At 43.5% G+C, this 25,859-nt stretch overlaps 4 protein-coding genes across 4 annotated transcripts; 3 read left to right on the top strand and 1 right to left on the bottom strand.

The window, feature by feature from the left end:
• Window positions 1-321: 321 nt before the first annotated feature.
• On the bottom strand, window positions 322-2,054 carry LOC128708488 (probable tubulin polyglutamylase ttll-15). Its single transcript, XM_053803467.1, has 2 exons — window positions 2,022-2,054; window positions 322-1,923 (listed from the first exon to the last, which is right to left on the bottom strand). Exons 1-2 carry the CDS (start codon window positions 2,052-2,054, stop codon window positions 322-324), a joined length of 1,635 nt encoding a protein of 544 aa, XP_053659442.1.
• A 524-nt stretch (window positions 2,055-2,578) lies between these two features.
• Window positions 2,579-3,491, top strand: LOC128707759 (diphthine methyl ester synthase). The gene is made up of 2 exons (XM_053802718.1): window positions 2,579-2,713; window positions 2,787-3,491. Exons 1-2 carry the CDS (start codon window positions 2,579-2,581, stop codon window positions 3,489-3,491), a joined length of 840 nt encoding a protein of 279 aa, XP_053658693.1.
• A 1,509-nt stretch (window positions 3,492-5,000) lies between these two features.
• On the top strand, window positions 5,001-10,100 carry LOC128708762 (titin homolog). Its single transcript, XM_053803741.1, has 2 exons — window positions 5,001-9,636; window positions 9,871-10,100. Exons 1-2 carry the CDS (start codon window positions 5,001-5,003, stop codon window positions 10,098-10,100), a joined length of 4,866 nt encoding a protein of 1,621 aa, XP_053659716.1.
• Window positions 10,101-19,888: 9,788 nt separating this feature from the next.
• Window positions 19,889-20,230, top strand: LOC128708301 (IQ domain-containing protein N). The gene has a single exon (XM_053803276.1). The coding sequence runs from the start codon at window positions 19,889-19,891 to the stop codon at window positions 20,228-20,230; it is 342 nt and encodes a 113-aa protein (XP_053659251.1).
• Window positions 20,231-25,859: the final 5,629 nt, after the last annotated feature.

The following is a 25,859-nucleotide window of genomic DNA, read 5'->3' as shown; positions in this document are numbered from 1 at the left end:
CTGTACCAAAGAGGGTCATTTGACGTTTCTGCTTTTGACATAAACGTCCCGCAAGAAATTTGATTGTTTTCTTTTTCGTATGTATATTACTCGGGAATAGTGAAATTGAAAGGCTAAAATTGAATTGTAGTTAAAAAATTTATTGTTCCTGAAAACTTGGCAAAAAACAGGCGAAATGTTTTTCTGAATCCAGCACTGAACAATGAAGCATTTCGCTACGCTAAAACATGTAAGTAAACAATTAAACTTGTACAAATTCCTAATGATCTAGTGAAAATCCTCCAGACAGCACCATAGTTTGGGGGTAACACATTGGCCAAACTAACAGTAAGATTGATCTATTTTGCACTTTTCCTCAAACCACCTCGACATAAACTGATTTCTCACAGAAAGCGAATCGTAGCTAACCCTATGTTGGTCAGATTTTGGCACTGGAAAAATCCGCTTCATATCTCCACGATTCATGTGCTCACGATAAGCACGCTGCAGATCGTCCAAATCGGTTTCCTCCAGACACGTGCTGCAGAGTTGGCATTCAACAGGAGCGCAAGATTCAGTACAGGGCAGTTCAGAGCATTGATTAGCAGCAGTTGCTAGATTTTTTAACGATGTCAGCATTGCTTCCGTATCGGGTTGTTGCTTGCGCAACGAATCTCGTCTTATGCTCGACCCCACACCGACGAGTTGAAACAGATGGTAAATTACTTGCTCGTACAGAAGCCGGTTCGGTTTGAAGTGGGCTGACGAAAGGTTTGGGCTCATGTTGGCTTCCATCAGATACACCTTTAGCTGATTGTCAACAACCAAGTCGAAACGCATCATTTCAAAAAAATTTCGCTTGTTGGCATAACGGGACAGCAGCCCAGCAAGTAACGGCTCTTTCTTGAGGATCAGCAATCGTATAGCATCTTCTACTTGCTCCCAGATCGAGCTGGGCTCGCGTCCCATGCTTCTGATGTATGCGTCAAAGGAATCCTTCATTCCAAATCCGTACTTTGTGTAGTACTGACGCAAGGAAGGTACCTCCCACGTCGGCAGGTAATCGTCTCCCACGATATACTTGTCCACGTCTGAAGCATTGAATGGGTAGTAGGGCACGGGACAGTAGCGGAATAAAATATCTCCCTTATAGATGTACACTCGCAGTGGATCAAGCGACGTTATCACAGTGTACACGCCTATATCAAATTTGTACCCATCGACCAGCAGTGGGTCGTCGATAAACTCCTGGATAAAAGTATCATTATTGCTGAAATCGATCTCATCGATTCGCTTGATTTGTATGTGGCGATGTTGATTATTTTTCTGGACAAACTGCTTGCCCGGATTTGCTGCTGCGTATTCTCGAAACTGGGTCGATTCAGCCGGCAATTTAAATGCTGCTGGAATGTACTGAAGCCTAGTGGTGGAAAGGTCCACTTTATTCGTTATGTAGCCGGATCCTGGGAAATGATTAACCAGTTGATGACGCTTCATGTGCTGCAGGTTTACCTTACGAAAAGGATAATCATGTGCCCACAGTAGATCCCATTCAGCTGTATCGTTGCTGGTCTGCTCCACGCCGATTCGTTGCAGTACATTGTGCACATGCAACAGGTGACCTCCGGTAGGATTCCTTCCAAACACCCAATACTTTGGGCGTGTCTCGTGGGAAACAATTTTTTTCTCCACAAACTGTACCTCGGGCTTACATTGTTGCGCTGTTAATTGAAGGTTAAGTACAGACTTCAACGCATCTTTCGGAAGACATTGCACTAGCGTTACAGCAGCGACAATCACCGTGATGAACAAAATCTGTCCCGTTGTTGTGCGCAGATCGAAACAGCTCGCTCGCTCTTCTTCAACGCTTTTATTATGCACGGATGCAGAAGATTTCGACAATCGAGTTTTGTTACCATCCTCGGTGCTAGATTTATCGTCAGTCTGAAAAATATGCGTGAGAAATTTGATGTATTTAAAAAAAGTAGGTTGAAACATATTCTTCTTGAAGGCGATGCAAGGTTTGCACCTAATTTTTTTACCTTTTTCGTGACCTCTTTTCTTTTGTCAGTCATAATTAAAATGCAATGCACATGCCAATACGAAAACACCAAACAAAGAACTAACGTAAACGGATGTGTTTATTTAACTGAACTGGAATTGGAATGCGTTGTACATTTTCGACCGAACAAGTTTTCAGGTTCGTCGCTTGATCAAGCGCACATTCACCTTCGAAGTGGAATCTGATCAGTGGCTCGCAAGCAGCAACAACAAAACGCATAGTGATGGCAATATATATAAACCATTATTTTATCAATACAAGACGTGTATATGAAAGCAAATGTTAACGAGGTCTTAGAGACAAGTGGAACTATTTTTATTTATGTTGCTAAATAGGTCAAAGTGTCCTTTTCTCATTAGTTCTGAGAAGCGTAATTTACAACCACTGAAATGTATTTTATTGAAATGCCACGAATGACAGTTAGAATTTGTTTACGTAGAGCAGCTGTCATCAGAACATGTGTGCGTGTTTTGGTTAGATTGCCGGCAAGCGACAAGAGCAAGCAAGTAAATAACATACTGCCGCGTTAATTGTAAGATGTTTTACATCATTGGACTGGGTCTTGGTGATCCGGAGGACATCACTGTGAAAGGGTTAAACATCATCAAACAATGTGACCGCGTTTATCTAGAATCGTACACATCGATTTTATGCTGTGGACAGGAGAAATTGGTAGGGAAAAGCTGATTATTTGAAACGAAAAAACATTAATAAATCAGGCACTATCAATGGACTTTTGTTGCAGGAAGAATTCTATGGCAGAAAACTTATTCTTGCCGATCGAGAAATGGTCGAACAACGGGCGGATGAAATTTTGGAAGGTGCCGACATGCAATCGATAGCTTTCTTGGTCGTTGGAGATCCGTTTGGAGCAACCACTCACACTGATCTGATGCTTCGAGCCAAGGAAAAAGACATCAAAACATCCATTGTTCACAATGCGTCGATAATGAATGCGATTGGATGCTGCGGGTTACAACTGTATCATTTCGGCGAAACGGTTTCTATTCCCTACTGGGATGATAACTGGAAGCCGGATAGCTTTTACGATAAAATCGTAGCAAATCTGCAACATGGGCTACACACATTATGTCTTTTGGATATAAAAGTTAAAGAGCCAACGTTGGAGTCGTTAATGAAGAAAAAACGCGAATACATGCCTCCCCGCTTTATGTCGGTAGGTGAAGCGGCTGGACAGTTACTAGAGATTGTCGCCAACAAGTCCACCAGTGAGGCAGATAGTAAAGGACGCCAGAACGAGCATGGGCTTAATGAAAACTCGCTGGTTGTTGGACTCGCTCGTGTGGGTCATGAAACGCAGCAAATTGCAGCCCGTTCACTAAGAGAAATGAAGGATGTCGATCTGGGACCACCGTTACACTCGCTAATCATTCCCAATAGAAATCTGCATCCGTTGGAACAGGAATTCTTACAACAGTTTAGCGACTAACTAAACTAACAATTATTGTAAAACATCGTTGAAGGAACCATCTTTGGAAAATGTTAGTTCTACCATGTGTTATAGTTCCTGGAAAATGAAATAAAGTTCATGTAAATACCTACATAATTTACATAACAACAAAAAACAAAAACTTCATAACAAAAAAAAACAGTAAATATCTTTATGCTGTGTTCTTTCGTGCGGCAAAAAAACGTTAATCATATGGCGACGGGATTTTATCGCTACCTGCGATACCAAGGAGCTACAGTCACAGCCAAATGACATCGGGACGGTCAAAGTTCAAGGGTATCGTTTGTTTGGTTCCTTGTCTTAGGATGTCGTGCCTTAAGGCGTGGCGTGCTGGATTAATCATCAAATTTGAATCCATACCAGTTCAACGACTTTTGATTGGCGTACAGTGTCCTTGAAATTTTTCTACCTCGTGTCTCGATTAACGTGTCTGGAACCCAAAAGGAAAAATGGAAACGGATTAATGCTACGTTAATATATAATTTAATAATTACCTTTTTTGTGTTATTTAGCAATAATGCATCTTTTTGTAAAGGACGAGATTTTTAATAAATTTAAAGTTCCAATAAATGAATTTAAATTTAAGCCTCCATTTGTTTTTGATTTTCAGTGACAGTGAATCATTGCACTGATGTCTTAAGATATTTTAGCTACCTCTTTGGTTATGCGTCTCTCAGTTAAATTAATTGCCAACGGTTGACAACGTGCCTAGGTCAACATCTTTAGCCAATTTTATTCTAATGCAATTCCATTATATGCATTGCGCAAAATTAATGCTCAAACATTGGCAGTGGAATATTTATTTGGAATTTATTGGAAAACTCTATTAGAGAATATGAACAAAAAAGTGAATATTCATAGTCATCAGAGATTATTTTTTACCACTTAAATTGGTTGCCAAATGCCGTTATTTTTTCCTATTCAAGCGCCCGAAGATCGTACCCAGCCATAGCGCTAGGGGGTTAAACTTGAATCGAAAATAATTTAAGACTGTTATTGTTGATGGCGTAGAATTTGTCTTGAGCATTGACCTCTCAATTAGAAGTTTCTTTTTCGTTTTAATACCATTTTCACAGTATTCCTCGCGAAAGAACTCTTGATTCGTCGCAGAAGTTTTGGCTGCGTAGCGTTTTGTTTGTCCAAACCGAGTTGCTAAGGCAACCCGCACTTAACCCTTAAACGGCCGGAATTTGGTGGCTCTCGTCCTGTGTATAGCTCGTGTGCCATTAGTAGTAAAACCGTACTGCAGGTCGTAACCTTGCGAACGGAGAAAACACGAATCTCTGTAGAATAAGAAGCAAGACTGCCATAATAGCATTCACACATTATCGATTGGATTGGTGGCGCGATTGTGTTCGCAGACCTGGACGACTTGGTGTTGAACTTAGCTAGCTGTTAATGCTTCCCGGGCCAGTCAGATCATCTTCAGTGACCGAAAAAGAACGTTCGTCGTGGTGGTGTACCAAAACGACAAGTGCGAAGATCAGAATGCCAATATCAGCGCCCAAAATTCCGGACGGTCTACCCGAGCTGATGCGTGGATTGGCAAAGAGTGTGATAAAGGAAAATCCGGAAAATCTGTACGTTCATGCGGCAGAATATTTTGAAAATTTGATCCGTGAGCGTGATGGTCACCTGGACCAAGGCTACCAAACGTTCAATGCGTATCAGGTGTACGCGGACTACAAGGAAAAGACCCGCGAAAAGCTAGGCTTGACAAAAGACCCTTCGCTTAGTGACGGTATCGGTGGCGATGGTGATGAAAGTGGCAGTGGAGGTAGTGAATCCAAGATACGGGGTCGTAAGCGACGTCGCGCGCGTAAACCGTCGTCGAGAGAGAGGGAAAATCCGGTTACGATGGTGGGTAACCCGTCAGTTAGTGATGAAGGAGAGCCTCAAAAATTGAAATCCCTATCCGACGATAGCGCGCCCGTACCGGTTGTAGAGCAGGAGATTGTGAAGGTACATTACAATCCACCAGAGGCAGTCCCGTCACCAGTACGGGTAGTAAGTGCACAATCGGTCGAAGCGGAACAAGCCGTTTCCAGCATTTTGGACGATGGGTTGATACTAAATTCAGATGGTAATGATGGAAAAGAAACGGGTGACGAGTTGGCCGATAATGGGGACGATATAGGAACGGCACCTAGTACTGCGGAAATTACTGAACGTACGGTGGCTGTCGATGTAGAATCTAGTGCGGCGGTGGCCTTGCAAGATATGGAAACGTGTTTCATGCATGCAAATGTTGATGATTTATTGGAAAAACACACGGAAGATCAACCCGAACTCGAAGCGAATGACGTGGGCGTAACGGCTGGGAATGAAACGACTGTTCTCAGTGCACTTGAAGGAGAAGATATTCCAGAGGGCCCACAGATCCTAGGGGAGACTGATACTGATGTGCCTGAGGTAGATCAAACGCCAGAAATAGAGAAACCGGAGGAAAACAATAACGAAAATCAATTGCAGAAAGTGTCTGAGGAGCAGTTGCAAATTGAAGTTGAAGAAATTATTTCTTCGTCGCCGATAGTTGTGCAAAGTGTCGTCGAAGCTCTTGTTGAAGAGATAGAAACCAAAGAAACGGAGGACCAGGCTAATGCACAGCCCGCAAAGGATGCAGAAGAAGCCGTTAGTTCTAGTAATGAACCAGCAGTTGAAGAAATTGTAGAAGCAAGTGTAGATCAATCAAAACTTGAAACCGATAATCTAAGCGATGGAAAAGATATGCCTGCGAATGTTGTTTCCAATACTAAGGTAGATGAAGGAAATGGTGAAGATCCGATTGTTTCCGCTGAAATAACAAGCGCTGACGAACAAGTCCCATCCTCTCCTAACAACAGTGCAGTACAAGAGCATGTACCCAGTGAACCGGCTAGTAATGAAGTGGAAACGCTATTGGGAAAGGAAAATGAACAGTCCGTTGTTGAAATACCTGAAGATGCATCCCCTATTTCGAGCAGAATGGGATTTGAACAGGATGAATCTGTCGGAAATGACGATAGTGAGAATGCATTGCTTGCTCCAGTTGATACTGAAAGTTCGCTACCAAGTGCGGCTGATCCGAAAGTACAGGAGGCTATGAAGACCGAAGAATTAAATATAACAGACCAACCGAATGACATTGAACTAAACGATAAATGTGTAAAAGATGAAGCCAATGAAATTTTAAACCAGATTGATGATATCGTTCCCAACTCACCCGTTAATGAAGATTCATTGAATGATAATGATATAATAGCTAAGGATGCTAAAGACCAACCATCGGAGGTCGCACCATCTGAATCCATCTCCATTGCAGAGCAAATGGAAGAAAAGACAAAACCTGCACAAGAAGATAGTTCCAATGCAGAAGACATAAAAGATGACAAAGTTAAAAAAGAAGACGAAGCAAGTGAACCACAAAATGATAATGAAACATCCAATGCATCCAATATTACAACAGAACCAATTAGTAACGATGTAACAGTGGAAACAACTAAAGAAAATATTGATTTTGTTGAACCTGCGGGCATATCGGAAGAAACCGTTCTTACGGATACAAGAAGTAATGAACTGTCTACTGATCGGATAGTTAATCCTCAAGTTGATGATCGAGACGAAGAGCCACAAGAAGAAATTCTAGAATCAAACGCTGGTATGAACGATGATTTAAAATCCCAGAATGTGGACAAAAACGAAAAATCTGATCCACAAAGCAACGACAATGAGGTAAATGAAAAGCATAATGAAACAGATCAAAATGATTTGCTAACAAAGGATCAATCTCTTGAAGATGTAGCTCACGTTGTGGAGGTAATAACCAACTCAGCAAATGATGCCGTAATTACGAGCGCTGACTTAATTGCTGAAGAAAGTGTTCCCATTATTCCAGTGGATCCTGCTGAAGATAGTTTGAGTACAAACACTGAGCAGGGACATGAAGATAACATTCAGCCAAACGTGGTTCCTGTCACAGAACAAGACGGCGGAGTGGTTCAAAAGAATGGAATGCACCACAAGGAATTCGAAGAAGTGAAAGTTGAAGATGATTCTAAAATTGGTGAATATCCGGAAGCAATTGAACCAACGGTCCAAGGTATAAGTACAGATGCAGATCCCACGTTAGAAAATGTGGTGATGGACGAAATGCAGAAACTACTGCAAGATGATAAAAATGATACGGCATGTCCTAAGGGCACACTCGATGGCGATAACGATTCTGGTAACTTCAACAAAGGTGTAGCAGATACATTGGATGATGTAAATGAAGTAGACGAAAAGGACGCAATTCTAGCAAGTGCCCCGATAGACGAAAGATCCGGAGATATTGCAGATATTCCATCCGAAACGAATCTCGAAGGAAGTTTAGAAAAGCCTGTACTTGAAAACGACGAATTATCCGACCTGAGTCAATCGGTAATCAAACAATCGTCAAGTGATAGTGCGATTGAACCGAAAAACGAGACATTAGTTGATCCGGTTGATCCTTCGGCATTGGCTGATGAGGAGCCGAAGCAGAAAGAAAGTCTGGAAGAAGTAGTTGAAGAGCCGTGTGTAAAGCGTGAAATATCGCCCTCGAAGTCAGTTCGTCTCGAAAAGGATGATAGCAGTGAGAAGCAAGTTGAAGAGCTGGAAGAGATAAAAAAAGTCGATTTGAGTCAGCTGAGCAAGGATTCGGCTGAAGCTTTATTTTATACACTGAAGAAAAGTGAACTTGAAAATCAGGAACCTGAAAAAGACACTGTGGGTAATGAAGAGGAGAGTCCTAAGGTTATGGTAGGTACCCAACAACAAACGACCGAAGACGATGATCAAGACGTAGTGGTAAAGGAAGAGCCAGAACCGATTCCGGAAGCTGAACGCACAAAAAGAACGTTTACTGATGATTTTTTAGATGAAAACCCCATCACTGAACCTCCGACCACGGTCGCGATGCCAAGTGATGGGGGTGGACAGGACGATCCTCTGTCGATCGGTCAGGACCGTGCATCACTAGATGCGGAAGAGCAGAAGGATGAGTTCAATCCTATGGTCATGGTATCGATGCGTTCAAAACAGTACCAAGAACAGCTACACAGCGGCGGAGTGGCGGAGAAGGTCGATCCAGAGGTTCAGAACGAGGGAACACCGAAGCGCCCGATGATGCGAAGATGTATGACCGAAATGTCGGGACTACAGCGATATGATGCAGCGATGGAAGACGAGCTCGTCGATACCCGTCCGGAGGATCCGAGCTACGTTGAGGAGGAAGATCAATTCGATGGGTATTACATAGGCCATATAAAAAATAAAATTCTTGCCTCATCCGTATCGGTAGCAGATTCAGATTGTCCCGATGGAACACGCTCCTCCGTTGAGTCTGTTGACGAGAATAACGTGAGAACGGCACTGGAAACGATTGCTTCTACAGACACGGAGTCAACAATCGCTTCGCAGGCCACCATTCAGCAGGCAGGACCACGAAGCTACCTGAGAAAGCATTCCCAGAACACGTCCTCCAACATACCGTACGCATCATTCGGCAATGCCGCTATCGATCAATCGTTGGACGAGTTCATAGAGCGTGAGGAGCAACACAAGCAGGATGAAGCGATGGCCGAAGCGGCCACCAAGATCCAACGATCTTACCGGACGCATAAGAAAAAACTTCTGCGTGATTATCACAGCACGATGCGCACCTTCACCGAGGACCACTCCGCGGAAAGTGGCGAAGAGTATGCCGCTAACGTGATCCAGATCAAGTTGGATCAGCGGCGCACTGAGGCAGACCCAACAGCGGGTGACGGTGGCGAGGAAAGCGACACAACGACGGGTGGGAAAGTTGGTTTGGGGGCAACCGGGAAACGGCCGATGTACAGCTTGAACATTGACGAGTACGACACGGTGGCACGGCGGATGACACTAACCCGTGGTGTGGCAATGCAGCGAAACTCGACCCCGGATGATGACTCAGGCAAGTCGGCTAACGTGTCGACCGATCGAAGGCCTTCGTTAAACAGTCCTATTGTTAAGGATTCGATGCCGGCTAGTGAATCCGGCGAACGCCCTTCGTCGGATGAAAAACCGGCGGGACCCGATACAACCGATAGAAGCTCGAGTGACGAACCGGAACAGAAGGCCGCTCACAGCTCATCACGATCAAGTTAGTAGGAATTTCAAGATCCGTTCCTAGATAACACCGCACTGAGGGGAAAATACTACCAGAGCAGCACCACTACTATTACTACTACTACTTCTTCTATTGCGGCCCGTACCATCCTCGTGCGATTTCTGAGCGTTTCTCTCTCTCTCTGTCTCTCTCTCTCTGTTTTGCTCTTCCTACCGGCTTACTTCCACGCTCGATCTTCCCGTTCCGTGCGCTTTCTCTATCTTTCAGAACCGAAAAGTAGCCCACCGGTTGCTGTAAACGGGCCTGAACAGGTGCCCAGAACGGTCACCAGTCGGACTACATTCGCACCGCTGGACGTGCAGAATCTGCTGCTGATTGCGCGGCAGCGCACGATGCCAGTACAGATCGATTCATCCGTCATCCGGGTACTTCCGAAGCATATGCGCAAACGGATCAGCAGCGCGGGCATGCTGAACACCAACGGCAAGCGAAAATAGGATTGGAAGTTTTAGGAGCTGGAAATGGAAACCAGATTCCCTACAATTGTACCGTCATTCATGGGTTTCCTGGGAACCGCTTGTAGTGGCGAACGTTGAAAATTTTGGAAAAGAAAAAGAAACATCAATGCTGACAAAATATATACTCCGCTATAGACTAATGACAAGTTTAGCACACTATAACTACAGTGTTTTGTTGCAATCTTTAGTTTCCACCCGTTTCTGTGGGCGAGAGCACGCTATCGATTTTTTGTTATTGCTTCGTGGACACTTCCATCACACATAGTTTCGCTTGCCATTCACAATGATCATGCCCGCATGATAGAGTCCCTAGAAAATGTGGTCACAGCAGGCCGAGAGCCGAGCCTAGCCTATGCAATGCATCATTATTTTAGCTTATCCGGCGTAAAATCTGGCCAGTAACGCGGTGGCATGATACATTACTGCATGTGCTTGAATGACAAACCTTCATTATAATGCTGTAGATAATATTAGATTGTTCAACAAATGTAACAAAATGAATTACTAAAGAAATAAAATTGATTGCTTCTTGAGGCTATGTACGGCCCGAGCATGCTATGTAGTGCGGAAACATTTCTTTTGCAAGTATGACAGACAATCATGAATGTTCGCTAGATGATTATAATAATCTTTATCATATTTCAGGCGAACGTTTAGCAATTTCAACGGAAACAAATGGTAGTGACCTCGATTCTGAAGTTGGGTATTTCCTTCTGTGCACCGACCATTTAGTGTCCCAAATGGAACAATAATGAAGGCCAATGACACTAGTACTAGGTAGGGTGGTGAATCTTTTATTTGACATGTCGTTCAGTAGATTGGTGAGTTCTAAGGTATTCCTTTTATCTCACGGCTCCCGACCACGTCCTTCTTCGTCAGCATCGTGAGTGTTAGCACGGTGACACAAATTACCCATCGTGCGCTGATAAGACGATTGAGCGTGTGAAGTAAAGCCACACTGTCGGGCCGACCGTGTACACGCGTGGTTTTGTTTTGTTCCGTGGGCCATTTTTATACCTTCCCTCCACGCAAAAGCATTACATAAGTGTTAATTGTTTTATGCCAACATTCCCTCCATCAAGTGGGGGCGTTAAAAATTTGGTCGTCTGTTTGCCAGCCTGCGGTCCAATTTTTAAGGCTGTTTGAATGTTTTTGTTCCATCTCATTAACTACGTTATTTGAATAATTCAAGATAATTCCCTTTTAGCTCCGACCCACCTGATGCGTTGCAAGAGTGAGAGTCTTTGTTTTAAGGAATATTTGTTGAATTGTTGAACCAATTTCTGATACACAGAGGCATTGTGTGAAATGGGTCAGTTAGTAGCGAACAAAGTAAATGACGAACTAGACCCCCTCCTTGGTAAGTCCCTCGAGTGGTAGAAGGAGCATTGTTTGCACTGCGCTTTTGTTACAGGAACTTATGCCGGGTGGTAATGTGGCCCCTCGAGGAAACATCTAAACTTGGGAAGGTGTCGAATCTTGCGAATGTGTCTATCGTTTTTGTTTTCCCAGCCGTGTTAAGGAACAACGACCACGCACGTCAGGATGCGTCATAACGACGAAATAGGAGGCATTATCCAACGCGTTCATCACGATGGACGAATGGTGGGGCGGGAGGAAAAAGGTTAATTGGAAGCAAGTGACACGAGAACAAGGGGGGTGGGTAGCTGCGGTTACCAGACCTTCCGTCGATGCGATGATTACGAATACAAAGTACGCACGCGATCTCGCGATGGACGAGCGCGGGAAAAGAAAGCAAAAAACAACAAAAGAGCAATGGCTTAAATTCCTCATTTAACATACGAGCATCACACCGGACGTCGCACATACGAAACGTTTGACTTTACACGCATACACTGTACTGTCCGCTGATGCTGACGTCAAAGCTCAATTGGATGGCAAGCTGCGTCGGTTGTCAGTTGGTCCATTTTTGAGTACCTCCAACCATTGAGACCCAGCCGGGAGAAACCGGTGGCGATCGGGCACAAGGAACGAACTTTCTCACTCCGTTCCTTCGCTGTGTTTTGAGGAAATGACAGTTTTTACACACTGGGAAACTAGGAGGTGCAGCGAAGGTGCAAATGAAATGCATATTCCCATCAACGCCGGCAAACCGTGGCACCGCGTATCTCCAGCACCGGCGGTATGAGGAAAGATTACCCATGCCATCACGAGCCGGATCGACCTTGGCACCTACGGAAAATGTCACGGTGGCGTGTTTCGTACGAGAGAACCGTAACTGTGGTGGATGTTACCGATAGGGGTAGCGGTTAATGGCGCAGTTACCGTGCGGTGTCAATCCACCAAAAACAACTTCATTTCCTGTCGGAGCGAGTGTCATCCCTACCCTTCCCACATATCCATCGGAGCGAATGTACATGATCGATTTGGGTAGTACGCGGTTCGGAGCAACGGTGCAACAGCGGCAGCGGTCAGTTGGGGGAAGGTACCCGTGAGAGTGTCCGCTGAGGTTGTCCCAACAGGCCCGCCGTCCGAATCGAACGTCGGCTATTAATAGTTGCAATATGCGATGGAGATCATCGCCATCGGTGTAGTCTTCTGCCCTTGCCCTTCCTTGTAGTAGATTGGCGGGAAAAGGTTTCGTTTTCGTGAAAAAGATTCTCCATTCGGTGTGTGGAGGGGGGGGGGGGGATGTAATTTGTTGTACATTCTTTGGCGAATTGTGAGAGCATAATAGTGATGTTATGGGATTGGATCGTGCACGCGTACCGTGTAAACATGCACTGTATTTATTGGAGCGAAAATTGATGAGTGAACGAGTATGAGAAAATTGATGAGTGAATGAGTTTATGAATGAAAGTTTTAGTCCTTGCCATTCTAACGAATTTCGGCACATCAGTTTCCGTCTACAGAGTGTTCAATAAGCTCAAATACACATCTGCATAGGCGACATTATTGTGCGCCATGTGCATGTTCTGCTCTGATATTGATGTCAGTTTTAGCTATTGCTCGGCATTGCTCGGTGATTTGGGCCCCTAATGCTCGCGTCCACACCGTATTGAGCGGATGCAGAGATCCTTCACCAGGTTTGCGGTCCTGCGGCAAATTCTTTGGTGGTTCCTCTGCATCCATGCCTAACTACGAGTCCAGGATGTCGCCTGTTCTGTATCGAACCTCTCAAAGACCGCCGCCTCCAGCCCCAAACTATATTTCGTATATTTTCAGCACAAATTTAGCAACTTTATAGGACTACTTTGAGCCAATTACCAACTGCCCGGAATTTAATCCAATCGACGTTTTGTTTGGTTTTGTATGATTTCGACTCTCAACGAATACATGGACATCGATTTGGACCAGTTCCAGACGGTAGTGCTCAAATCTTGGACAAAATTCCCAGGCAAGTCGTGCGTACCGCTTGCTTCTGGCACAAGCAACATGTGAAGCTCGCGAAGTAATACGAAGTACGGTTGTTCTTGCTTAGGATATGTTGTAAACGCTTAAGATGAACAATAGCAAAATCGGGAAATAAAAAGTTTATATCTAATTTTTCTATTCGCATTTTCAAACTCCACTGGAACTTAACGAACACCCTGTATAGTAGAATAAAAGAAGCTGATTCCTAGACTTCAAATATCAGTGCTCCTAGCAATACGGCCTGAACGTTTTTCTTGAATTAAATAAAAATATCAGTGCTCTTTAGCGTTCGATCAACTTCATTTGTACGATCGGTCCATTACATCTCACAGATAACCATAAACCCACACCGCATCATTCTTCGGTTCACGCGCGCAAGCAAGTGCACTTGATTTCCGGTGTGTACACTAGATTCCGAAGGGTAATGCAACCCCTTGCAGCCGACCAAACCATTCCGGTCAGTCATATTTCACAAAAGTTCAAGTATGACCAAACACGCGGCCCAATATGCAGTTCTATCTTTACCGTTGTACAGTGGAGGCCCTGCTCCCAACCCCATATCCGATTTTTTGTTGGCAAGGGCTAGAAGAAATGGTGGCAATAAACTATTACTCGTTGCAGGTCCATAGTGTCGAAAATGAAATAGCGGTTAGCGGGTAATGGTTGGGAAAATTTACGACACCGTGCGGCGGTGCGAGCGACGTCGACGGGTGAGCTAAAAAACTGACAGCCAATGTTGACGACGAATGATGATTGTATGACGGTGTGAAATGCCCCGCGAAGTGCTGCTGCCAATCCCAGGTTGTGAGGGACCGGCGGAGGAGCATTTGTGGCGGTTATGCATTTCGCGAGATTTAGTGGCCCACTCAAGCCGGTTGACCTTGTTTAGAGATGATGCCACACGGGAGAGACACAGGAAGCAGTAGGCGCAATGACTTAGAAAAGAACCGGCAAAACATTGACATGCGAGATCGTTTGGTGATGATGGTGCCGGAAAAGTGTTGTCGGTGTGTAGTAAAAACATATGGGGTTTTGCTTAAGAAGGTTTAATAATTGTATTTATAGTTTCCCAGCAAGAATGTTTCCATTTGGTTCTACAATACGATCTATTAGGAAGAAGAGCAACATTTATCCCACTTCCCCGCATCGGGACTGGTCATAGATTTGACCCCACGTACGTACAAGCTCGTCCAGAGTCGTTGCATACGCACAGTACGTGAGCCGTAATTAGTTGTAAAGATGGATGACCTTCCTTCCCCAAAACCATATCCGGACGGACTAACCGAAAACATGGCACGCACGTGGAATGTGTGGATGGAATTTTTATATGCAGTTTAAAGTATACAGTTTTCAAAACACTCCCATCGTCGTGATTGTTCTGCTTAATGACAGAACGGCCAGATACGGACGATATCATCACGCACGATGGAGGTCTATTTTCGCACTGTGATATAATTTGGAAGCGGGTAATGCTTTGCTCAAGGCAGTAACACATTAAAACAATTTGAGCGTAGACCAAATAAAAAAAAACACAGAACCTAATAAAAATGCCTCAGCAGCTGCCACAGATCCCCCGTACAGTGCTGTATGATGGGTATATGACGAATGAGAACGGAAAATGCAATGCCGTCTGTAGCCGTCTTGTCCGTGTTGAACCGTTTTTTTTTATTTCCGCTTGGTGGTAAAGTAATTCAATTCTTCGCTCTTGTTGTGTCCTCGCGATCTTGGTATTTTCATTTTATTATATGGTGACATGTAAATAATTTAAGCCGTAATATTTAGGCATTGTTAGATTATATTTTTGTTATTCGTATTCTTTTCTATGTTGTAAGTGTTGGAACATTCATGATATAAGTTTGGATGTAACAAACAACAATGGGTTTACTAAATTGTTGAATCTGCATGAGTGGTATAAGTAAGTATTGACCTCACGATCAGTCACGGTTCCGATGGGATTTCACTCCGAACCTGTCTCGTATGAAAAGCTGACGTCACGTCGAATATGAATAACAAGTAATCTAGCGTTGTTTAGGACTGCAAAATCGCATCGCTAAGTACTGCATTCCAGGGGTACGAAACATTGATGCCAAATGACTTGAAACTTTGCAAACCTTCTAGAGTAAGTAAGTACCGTAAGAATTCGGGATATCTGAAGAACGAAAACTCAATTTTTCCATGCTAAAATGAGCTTTTCCGTTATATTCTCTTTAATTTTCGAATGAAAAAATACGCTTCTTATTGTGTTGCATAATTTTATCACAAATTTAATCAATATCAAATGAATAACAATGCAAATTTCAAACATTTTTAAGGCTCCCGTTTTCGACTCGATTTTATGCGAACTTGACACACCTCCAAAATAATCCACCACAATTGACCGACGACGTGTTCCTGGCACTAAAGGCACTCTTAAATTATCATCTACCAGTTAATCAGATACCAGTTAATACTTTAGTTTAATAAATACGCAAAAACCTAATTTTGCGTATGAACTGTCATACGCATCACACACCTGCCGGATATATTCTGCTTGTGTGCCGAATTTTGTTCACGTGTCGAACTTTGCCTGCAATATACTGATCTATCGTATCTCGTTCCGAGAACTCATCGCGTGATCTCACGTAGCGCATACGATGGTACGATCGCTGTTGTTTAAATTAAATTATTAAACTGGCTTAACGAGCTCGCAAAGGAAAACCCCTCCAACGGTGATTGAATTATGCAACGGTTGATGCATCCCCCGGTGACAAGCGCCCGGTACTGGTAAGCAAGTTTCTAAGCAAGAATCAGTGGAATTATCTTAACAAATCGGACGCGTCACACAATCTGCGTTCGATCGAATTAAAGAAGGTTGTCGTAACAATAATTTACGCTCGTTTGGTGGTCCTGGTCCGAGGGCGGACCAAGATCGTGGTCGTGATTGAGCGAATGTAATTGTGCAACAGGCAGCAGACGACAGTTTAATTCCGGTAAGTGTTAAAAATAAAACTATCAGCCAGGCATTCAAAAAGTATTGGCAGCTGGGGAGAAAGAAAATTGAAGCAAGTGGAGATTGAAAAACAAACACTGAGGTCATCCGATCATTGACGACGAGCCGGGTGACGCTACAGAAATCATTTCATTGCCTTCCAATACAACGTACTCAGCATGGGCGTACGTACTAGCCAATAAAGGCATGGTTGGAACAAAAATAAAGTCCGTCCGCTCTAATCAGGATCACTTAAGAATCGGACCATCAGCTCACCTCTCGCGCAATGGCGTACATTTATGTCTTGTGTGCGGAGGTTTAGCTCAAATTGGAGATGAAAAGCTTACAGAACCATACCGCAGCACCGGGCGGTGGACGAGTTCGTTTCGAATGGCTGGATCTAACAAAAGCGACCAATTCCTATTTTTTCCATACATTGTACATAGACGTTGGGAACGCTGTGATTGTAGAAGCAACTGCAACGGAAGAGACGATGTAAATGATTGAATTGCATTGAATGTAATTTTTGCAGTGCACCTCGGATGACCACGCAGATGACGAATGGAATGCACATTTCTTCTGGGCACTGTTGCTGAGAGAACGCTGAGTTTGATTTTTCGTTTCCAACTGAATGCACGTGACTCACCGGAACTGCAGCTTGATGCGACTGGTGTGGCAGGTGTGGGACGGTGGAGGTGGGCTGGAGTTGCAGTGAATTCATGAAAATGATAAGTGCTGTTTTAACGATTGCTTGAAAAAAGAAAACAATAAACAGTCAATCGTGTCGCATGCTTTGTTCCAGCAAAATTGTAACTGCCTACTGCGTGATGTATGAAATATCCCCCTCTAAAATCCAATATTTTTCATAGAATTTGCTCAATAATAACAGCCTCAATTCACATAAGTTCATACAGATTGATTTAATTACCTAATGTTATGAACCTATTTGACAACTGATTTACAACAGATTTACTTTTTTTGTTGGTTGGAATAAACATTCACACCGAAAAGATGTTAAACAAAGTGGTTATATTGTGCACGGGAAACTACAGACGAGCATTACCATAAACAGAGTTAACTCGTTAATCAATCGCTGAGCGATTGCAATACAGAAAAAAAACACACTCACCAAAAGTAGAAACACACCAAAAGCCTACACATTTATTGGACACAACGAAACGTCGACACATCGATGCCCTGACCCTGACCAACAATGGTCAAACATGTCGATGCAGCCACCGGTTGTAAATGTGTGTGTGTGTTTTTTTTTTTGTCAGTTTTGTGGGATTGTTTTGTGAATTGTTTGTTACGTTTTGTGTTTGTGTGCGTGTATGTTTTTTTATAGGTCTCGTAGTGTTCCAATGCCTTCCCAAGGGGGATGACGATGTCACGAAACGAAACGAAATAATAATAAAACGATCATCATCTTTCGACACTCAAAGGGTTCTATTGATTTGTGCATCGCAGGTCCGAGGGCAAACAGTTGCCGTGTACGTTAGGAAGGTATCGAACGCTTGTTACAACGTGCAGCCATAGAGAACCATCCAACCATGGTACCACGTTTGCTGTATGCATAGCTTCCCGCGTCATGGCGTCTACCGTCGTCTACCGTCTGAAGCTGTTGTTTGTTGCGTATGTGTAACTATAGTATAGTATATATGCCCTCTCTCTCTCTCTCTTTCTCTCTCTATATATTATCTCTCTTTCTGTTTCGCTCTCTATTCTCCTATTTGGCAGAAGTTTTCCCAAACGATAGAATTTTCCCGTCTTCTCCTGCGGGATGTTGCTCCGCTAACTGGCAGGTGGGAACTGGCGGTGCATCGGAACGCAAATGCCTTGAGAGAAAACGCATAGACAGCGCGCAGAGCTGTGTGAAACTGTGGCTAAATGTTGTGCTTATGTTGTGTCCATGAACTCCTCCACTCTAGACTTGCGATCGGGGTTGTCCCGAAAACGGTACCATCTGGGGTGTACCTTAAGCCAACCATAAAACTATCGGCTTCTAACCTTCCAAGCTCAGCGGGATGATTACCTTCAGGTGCACAGCACTGAAAACAAAGAAAAAACGTTCATCAACGTTCAATTGTCAAGGTTGTTGAATGGAACTGTATCTTAACTATGCTCCAATGTATTCATGAATGTGTAACGAATATTTGATGGCGTAGCGAAGCTGCGTACGTGTTGGAGCTATAGGTTTTAATTTCTGTTAAACTAAACCACCATACAATATTTACATACTATTTACATATCTTTCTGTACGTTTGGTGCACGCTCAGGTGATGATAAAGATCATCGCTCAGATTCGATCTGCACCAGCACACCACAGTTAGACGCCCAGGTCCCGCGTGGGATTGACTGCTTGCATCATGACGCATGACGGAATGTGTTGCGGGCGGGTTGTTGTTTGTTATTTCGCGTTGTGACGCCGATTGGACCGTACGGAGTCTGCAAAAAAAAAAAAACAAGGAAAAAAGAAACAAAATATGGAAAACAGTGACGAACGGTAAATTAAGCGATGAAACCCAACCTTCGTTTTCAAACATTTTCAACCATGTTGAGCTTTGCTTGGCTCCATACTTCTTTGTTCAGTGGGTTAGCATTGCTGATGGGGTGATTTTGTATATTTTTGTGTTTTTAAACGCGATCTGCCTCACTTCCATATAACACCACCACTGTCCACTGACAGCATCTCCCACGAAAGGCTCATTAATCTGTCGGCGGCACAACTCTCCGGCATGTTCGCTTGGTGTCTCTCGCTCAGAATAGATCTGTCCGTGGCCACTCTCGCTCGGCCTCCCACTATTTATCACGATATCTCTTTCCTTCCACCCCGAAGCGGTCCGCTTGTGTGTGTGTTTTTTTTCTATTCGTTAGCTCAAAACAGTCCGCTGTGGATGAGTTTGTACGCATCTGAACGCGGCCACGATTCCATTCGCGGTACGCGCTCTCGCTCAGTTTTAAAGAAACCGTTCCCCAGACTTGACGTACACAGGTGATCTGCGCATCCCGCTTGACTGGGTCCCGCCTTGTGAGCGTGCTGTATACATCCAGTTGCTGTGAAAAAAGAAACAGTCATATCTCAGCGGTGACCACTTTGGTTAAACAATAGAAGAATAGAGCAAAAATAAGTTGTGCGTGAATTCTTAACCACCGGGAAGGGGAGTGAAAGTTAAAACACCAACTCAACACCAGAAAACCAGAATATACGATTCACTCCTCCGACTGCTTGTCGTTTGTGGGGAAAGACCCAGACCCTAAGCAGCGCAACCTGCGCTCGTATGCGTGTGCAGACAGGGCACGCGATCTTAATACGGTGAGAAAAGTGATCCAGACTCTCCGAAACCACTGGAACCGGTTCCCCGATACGCACGGCACGGCACAGCATCAAGCGCACCAGACCCCCGAACCAACGATCGGAAAAACGATGCACATTCATCCGAGCTCACCGAACTCCTCCCAGTCGGAGGATGATGCGGCCACAAAAATCCAGGCTGGGTTCCGCGGGTATCGCGTGCGTAAGCAGATGCGCGGACAGGGTGCGGTCTCCAATACGGCCGGTGGCGTAGGTGCCGGACCTGGAGCATCCGGTGCGTCATCGTCCGGTACGGTGGAAGACAAATCGGCCACCAAGATACAGGCAAACGTACGCGGTTTTCTGGTGCGCAAGAAGCAAAAGATGGCCACCGAGGCAGCGACCAAGATACAGGCCAGCTTCCGTGGATTCAAGACGAGAAAGGAGCTGAAATCGATTAAGAAGGACAAATAGAGCGGCGAAACAGGGAATGCTGCAGCACAGGGATCGATGCAATCCAGCGGAAAGAGAAGAAAATGTGTTGCGCGTGCGTGCGTGTGTACGATCGTCTTTGTGTGTGTGTGTTTTGAACAGTTAAAGCGCAGTGAAAGAGTTTAAAGGAAAGTAACGAAAACAAACAAACAAACAACAACGCAACTGTGCGAAAGGATTACAACCAGATTCCCGTCACATCTGCTTTAGTTACTGCCTAGGAGATCTTTTTTTCTTTTTAAGATCGAGAAAGTACACACCCGCATGGGGAGATAAGTTTTGGTGTGGTAAAATTGGTTCCAAATGCTTATTCTGCTTTAAAACAATTAAAGTGGTTCTACACGAACGTCGGCAATCGGAAGATCCTGCTGTGTGACTTATGTAGCGCTGTATCTGTTGTTTTTCTCCCCCCTCACAGCCCGAAAGTGGGATAAAATTGGATGAGCTTTCTTAATGTCCGTTGGGAAGATTTGCCACTAATGTGTTGTCTAATTGGTATGGCTGACCCAATGGATCCGAGTGTGTATGTCTGCACTGTGGTGTGATGTTTACGGTGGTGTTGCGTTGCTATATCCGTAACGCATTCCACAGCGGCATTGATCGATGAATCGATCATTTTAGCTTCATGTTTGAACCTCACACATTCTCTCTTAGTCGTTTTGTTTTGGTTTTTGTGTATAATTTCGAAAATGCGAACCCGAAGATAAACTAGTAAAGGTAATCGCAATACGCACGCAATGTCGATCCCAATATATGATCTTTGTCGATCACTTTCCCCGTGTACGCCACGTTGACAGGATATGTTTTGTTTTGATATTTTTGTACCATTTTTCAGTGCTTTTTCTGTGAAGGGGAATAATAACACAGCATAAATCATCGTTCTAGTTGATTCGCTGCGTAGCGCACCATGGAAAAGTGAATGAGATGAGAGGGGCATAGTGAGACGGACGAGCCAGAACATGTTGTTCCAAGTGGTTGAATATTTTAATAGATGTAACAGACGAGCAGTGAAGAGGATGAAGAGCTCGTGAGAACAAAAGAGAAAAAAAAGAAATCGACTGAAATCATATGCTACTTGAGAAAGGTCTAATTTGGACCACGGCTCTTTGCTCCAATCTTCCCCGCAGCCGTCTTGAATGCTTTCCCAGTGTGCACGCCTTCCTGAAGGTACGTCAGAGCTGGGTAAAAGTGAAAGTAATTAGCTCCCTGCCGGTGCTTACGCACATACAACGCACCCCAAAAATTCAAACCACAACCACACGTGTTGCTTCCAACACTTTGACACGAACCAGATCCACCAGACGTACGGAAAACCATCACGATCTGTAACGGGCTGTGGAGGACGGTTAGTGGAATGCATTCTCTCCTGGAAGGCAAGAGAACTACAGTAAAAATATTTGTTTAGTCGTGCGTTACTTCTCTTTTCCGAATAGTGATATAGTAATACGTTTTATTGTGACAATATATACGAGTGAGGACAGAGGCAAGCAGGTGCAAACCGTGTATGAGTTATACTACGCAACAGCATTGCGCAATGATGTGAAATTTGTTAATAAATAATAGATCATAGTAAATTTTAAACATTGTGTTGGTTTTCATTTATCAAACAATCTAAAGCGTCAATTTCTGTAGGATTCAAAAGACCAATAGATTCAGCTCATATTTAGCCGAACTACGCTATAAAGTATCGCATTTTTCAGCAGCAGAAACTACAATATCACGTGGGAGTTCTTCTTATTCAGTTTTAAAATATAAGAACATACAGTCGAATTTATAAAAATTATATATGCAGTAAGTACTAATATACTATATTCTATACTAATGTTTGCAGTTTGAATAATAAGATTGAACAACAACGACACTGATGAGTGATCTGAGCACGAGCTTTGTAAATCTCAAGTATTTAATTTTTTTTCTATTCGTCCAAACATGGTCATGATTAGTCTTTATGGCTTATTGTTAAGTGGAAGAAGTAGATTGAAATAGAAGTCAGTTCCTGTTACTGGCAATAGTATGAGTTCTTGGCAAGACTGCTCGATAGTGAGGTCAACGTACATGGAGAAGAAATAATTCTTCTGAGTATCTTTCTTTTATTTAATTTAACGTACGATACAGAGATACTTACCGCGACATGTGTTTGCAGGAGAGTAGTATCCTCAGGATGAGCGGCTGGGAATGTAAGGCATATTAGTACGTATTCCAGCATCAATTTTGTGATCAATGCTTAATGAAGCAACCAATTATCTTTATATCACCTGGTGTAATCGTGTACGCACTTTTACATTGACCTTTCTTAGGATAATTTGAAAACCATGACTAAGTAAGTTGTTATGGTTTACACGAATGCGAACCCTGCAACGGGGCGAAATCGGTCGTCGGAAATAAAGGATCCGACAGTCGCCCGGATAAAGAGTGCGTAGAGAACAGCGAGAGAGAAAGAGGAAGAGAGAGTAAATGCGTAGCCGCACGCGGTTGCGTAAAAAAAGGTTAGTACAGGTTAGGACACAGGAGCCAGGCTAGCGAAGGCGGACCTTTTCTGAAGTTATTTTTTTTATTTCATTTAATTTTCCCTATTTCATTATTCATTATTCTCTATTGGCGTGAATTAGTGTGATAATAAAGAAATTACTGTCTAAACGCATTTCGCGCTCAGTGTGCCTACATAAGTAATGAAAACTATGTAGCCTGTTTTTTTTAGATTAATCCCGACTAATCTGAAATAAATCTAAGATTTTATTCGGAATCTTAAGGCCATACCTATTACAAGCATTTGGAGATATTAAGTACAGCTGGTGTGTCTTTTGGTCACTTCAATGATCTCGTTGCATACATTCCCTTAACTTAGTAGCGTAGCGAAGGTTAGTTCCATTACACAAACATCATTCACGCTTTCAGGGTCCATGATATACTGTAATTATCAACAACGAGCATGACGTTCGCCTCGCTAACAACAAAAAATGAGACGAGGAAAACGATATGAAAATGGTGTAAGATCACTTTAGAAGAATGTATTGCATGGATCCGGTCTGGACCATTTATGTAGCAAAACATCCTCGACGGACCTTCATTGCAGCACTGATTAATAAGTTTCTACCAGAGTACACGGAGGACAAACTTCTTGCCTATTCTCTCTCTCTCGTTGGCCTGTGGACGATGGAGCACGTCGTCGTGACATAGCCCGGTCAACAATTATTGTCCAGGATACTCAATCCCTGGCAACAGCTTCCTATCGATGAAGACTCCCGATTTCCGACACGTTTTGCTTCACCTGATCCAGCCAACGAGCTCGGTGCACCCTCCTGCGTCTTGTGCCTAACTGAAGGTCGCTATCGAACACCTTCTTGGTGGGACATGAATCCGGCATCCTCATAACATGCCCCAGTCATCGTGTACTGCCGACTTCCGTCACCGTCAGGATGTTGAGTCTGGTGTACGCCTCACACACCTTCACTGTCGTCTTGCCAATGATGTCAATACCATCCGCGAAACCTAGAAATTGGAGAGACCGGTAGAATATTGCCTGTTAAATGGTCGCTATATCTGCCCAATTTGATTGAAATCCATACCAGATCGGGGTTCAAAATAGATTGAATATTTACTCATTATATTCCTGATTTAAAAATGGTAGCTCTCTCGAATAAATCTTTCATTGCCAAATCGAGCTGAGTTGAAAAGTAAAATCGTTTCCCATTACTCGTTGCCTTTTATCGTCCTGTCAGTACACGGGAAAGGAAAAAAATAATAAATCCACTTCCTCTTTCGGTACCGTATTGACCGTTAAACCGATTGACGTGTTGATGTTTTTTTTTAGCTTTTTACTCTGCAATGTTGATTTTCTTTACTTTACAAATAACCTCCAATAGTATGATATATAATATAATATCCGATGAATCTGAAATACCGTCCTCCTCTATCTATTGCAAGACGTCGTACGCAGTTTAGCAACAATGATCCTCTACACGAATGTTTTCGTCTGTTTAATGTTGTGGCCAATCTATTTGTTTAGTTTTAATTTTTAGTCTTAAGCAATTTTGTTTTTGTTAAACCCGCGTGGCAGAAAGAATAAAACTAAATGAAATGAAATTAAATATATGAATCTAGTCTTTTAGTTCCGGTGATAAATAATAAAAGATGGTTTAGGTGTGTTACTTACTTACTTACTTACCACTTGCTTCGCGATCTTGGTCTGCTGCAGGAGTCCTCTACATCACTCACGATCGAGCGCCTTCGTCTGGCAATCGATTATCCCGGTCTTTCTGGTGAACGCATCAACGCTATCACTCCATCTCAATTTGGGTCTAACACGCCTCCTCTGTCCATGTGGACGACCTAAAAGGACGGTATCATTCTCATGACGTTACCAGCCTACCGGAGCCTGGCGACTCTAATCCACTGTACAACAGTAAGTTCGCCGTACAGCTAATAGAGCTCGTGATTATATTGGCTCCTCCATTGTCTTTCCACACAAACAGTTCAGATATAGGTTCAGTTAGATTCTATATAGTCCGATCTTCGTTCGTCGCGACTAATGTTTTGAGTGGAGATGTTTCCTTAGACTGTAGTATGACCGGTTGGTAGCCAGCACACTAGCGCGTATTTCAACATCAATGTTATTGTCGGTGCTGACTTTTCACCCAAGATATGTGAAATTTTGAACGACTTCGAAGATGCGCTCACCTATTTGTACGTCACACGTCATGTTGTATACAAGCTAGCCTATCTTCCTGGCCCAGACCCTTGGTGGTAGCAAAGGGTCCTGAGAGTTTTCCATCCACCATCACCTGGCATGCCTTGTTGGTCATTGTCATTCGTACTAGTCTGGTAAGTTTTACCCTGATTATGCTGTTGTATGCGGACTTCAAGTCGATGAAACGATGGAAGGAGTGTAGCTGCTGCTCTACCTTTTTCTCCAAGATCTGCCGCATGGTGAAGATCTGATCAGTGGTTGATTTTCCGTTTCGGATAGTTTACAACTTTTCTACGAATGGGACAAGACGATCTTGTAGAATAAGCGAAAATAATTTGGTTTTGGTTTAGGTGTGTCGTAATTTAAAAATCGCATCGCATATCGATAATCTACGAATGACGTAAATAAAGTGAGAGATTATCGTGTCTTTTAAATTATCAATTTTGTCTCAGCTCAATCAATCATGGTTGTGTCCAGTGGCTGGTTTAGCTCGTTGGAGGCCCTAATAATTGGGAGTAGCGGGGTTACTATTGAAGATAGCGTAATGCATTGAATCATAATGCAATCGACCGTTTTTTGAGGTTAGGTTTGCCTAAAAATTATTGGATTTCATTCTCTGTTTTAGCTCCCCTAAAATGCTACCCGAAAAAGTTTTGTTCGTCGCATGTGAGTGTTATTAGGAAGGTTGGTGCCCATCGGTAAGACGTTATTCCTAACCATTCCAAAAAAAATCTTAGCACCGGCATGTTCAGTCGCTCAATCTCGGCTATTCCCTGGTGGTAAGACTGTTGGTCTCGACTGAATAGATTTCAACGTCCATTTAGTTCAGTTTCTTCTTAGTTGTTGGGCCAATAGGCCAACCAACCAACCAATGAGAAGATCTGAATGAAGGATTCTGTTGCTATATACGGTCACGTCTTTTGT

This window comes from Anopheles marshallii, chromosome 2 (assembly GCF_943734725.1).
Source record: "Anopheles marshallii chromosome 2, idAnoMarsDA_429_01, whole genome shotgun sequence".
In the NCBI taxonomy this organism is placed as follows: Eukaryota; Metazoa; Arthropoda; class Insecta; order Diptera; family Culicidae; genus Anopheles; species Anopheles marshallii.
This window is presented reverse-complemented; position numbering and strand designations above follow the sequence as displayed.

Coding starts and splice junctions, on each gene's coding strand:
- LOC128708488 (XM_053803467.1), bottom strand. CDS start 2,054: ATGACTGACAAAAGAAAAGAGGTCACGAAAAAG. Junction 1,924..2,021: donor GAAAAGAGGTCACGAAAAAG/GTAAAAAAATTA, acceptor CATATTTTTCAG/ACTGACGATAAATCTAGCAC.
- LOC128707759 (XM_053802718.1), top strand. CDS start 2,579: ATGTTTTACATCATTGGACTGGGTCTTGGTGATCCGGAGGACATCACT. Junction 2,714..2,786: donor GCTGTGGACAGGAGAAATTG/GTAGGGAAAAGC, acceptor CTTTTGTTGCAG/GAAGAATTCTATGGCAGAAA.
- LOC128708762 (XM_053803741.1), top strand. CDS start 5,001: ATGCCAATATCAGCGCCCAAAATTCCGGACGGTCTACCCGAGCTGATG. Junction 9,637..9,870: donor TCACAGCTCATCACGATCAA/GTTAGTAGGAAT, acceptor TCTATCTTTCAG/AACCGAAAAGTAGCCCACCG.
- LOC128708301 (XM_053803276.1), top strand. CDS start 19,889: ATGCACATTCATCCGAGCTCACCGAACTCCTCCCAGTCGGAGGATGAT.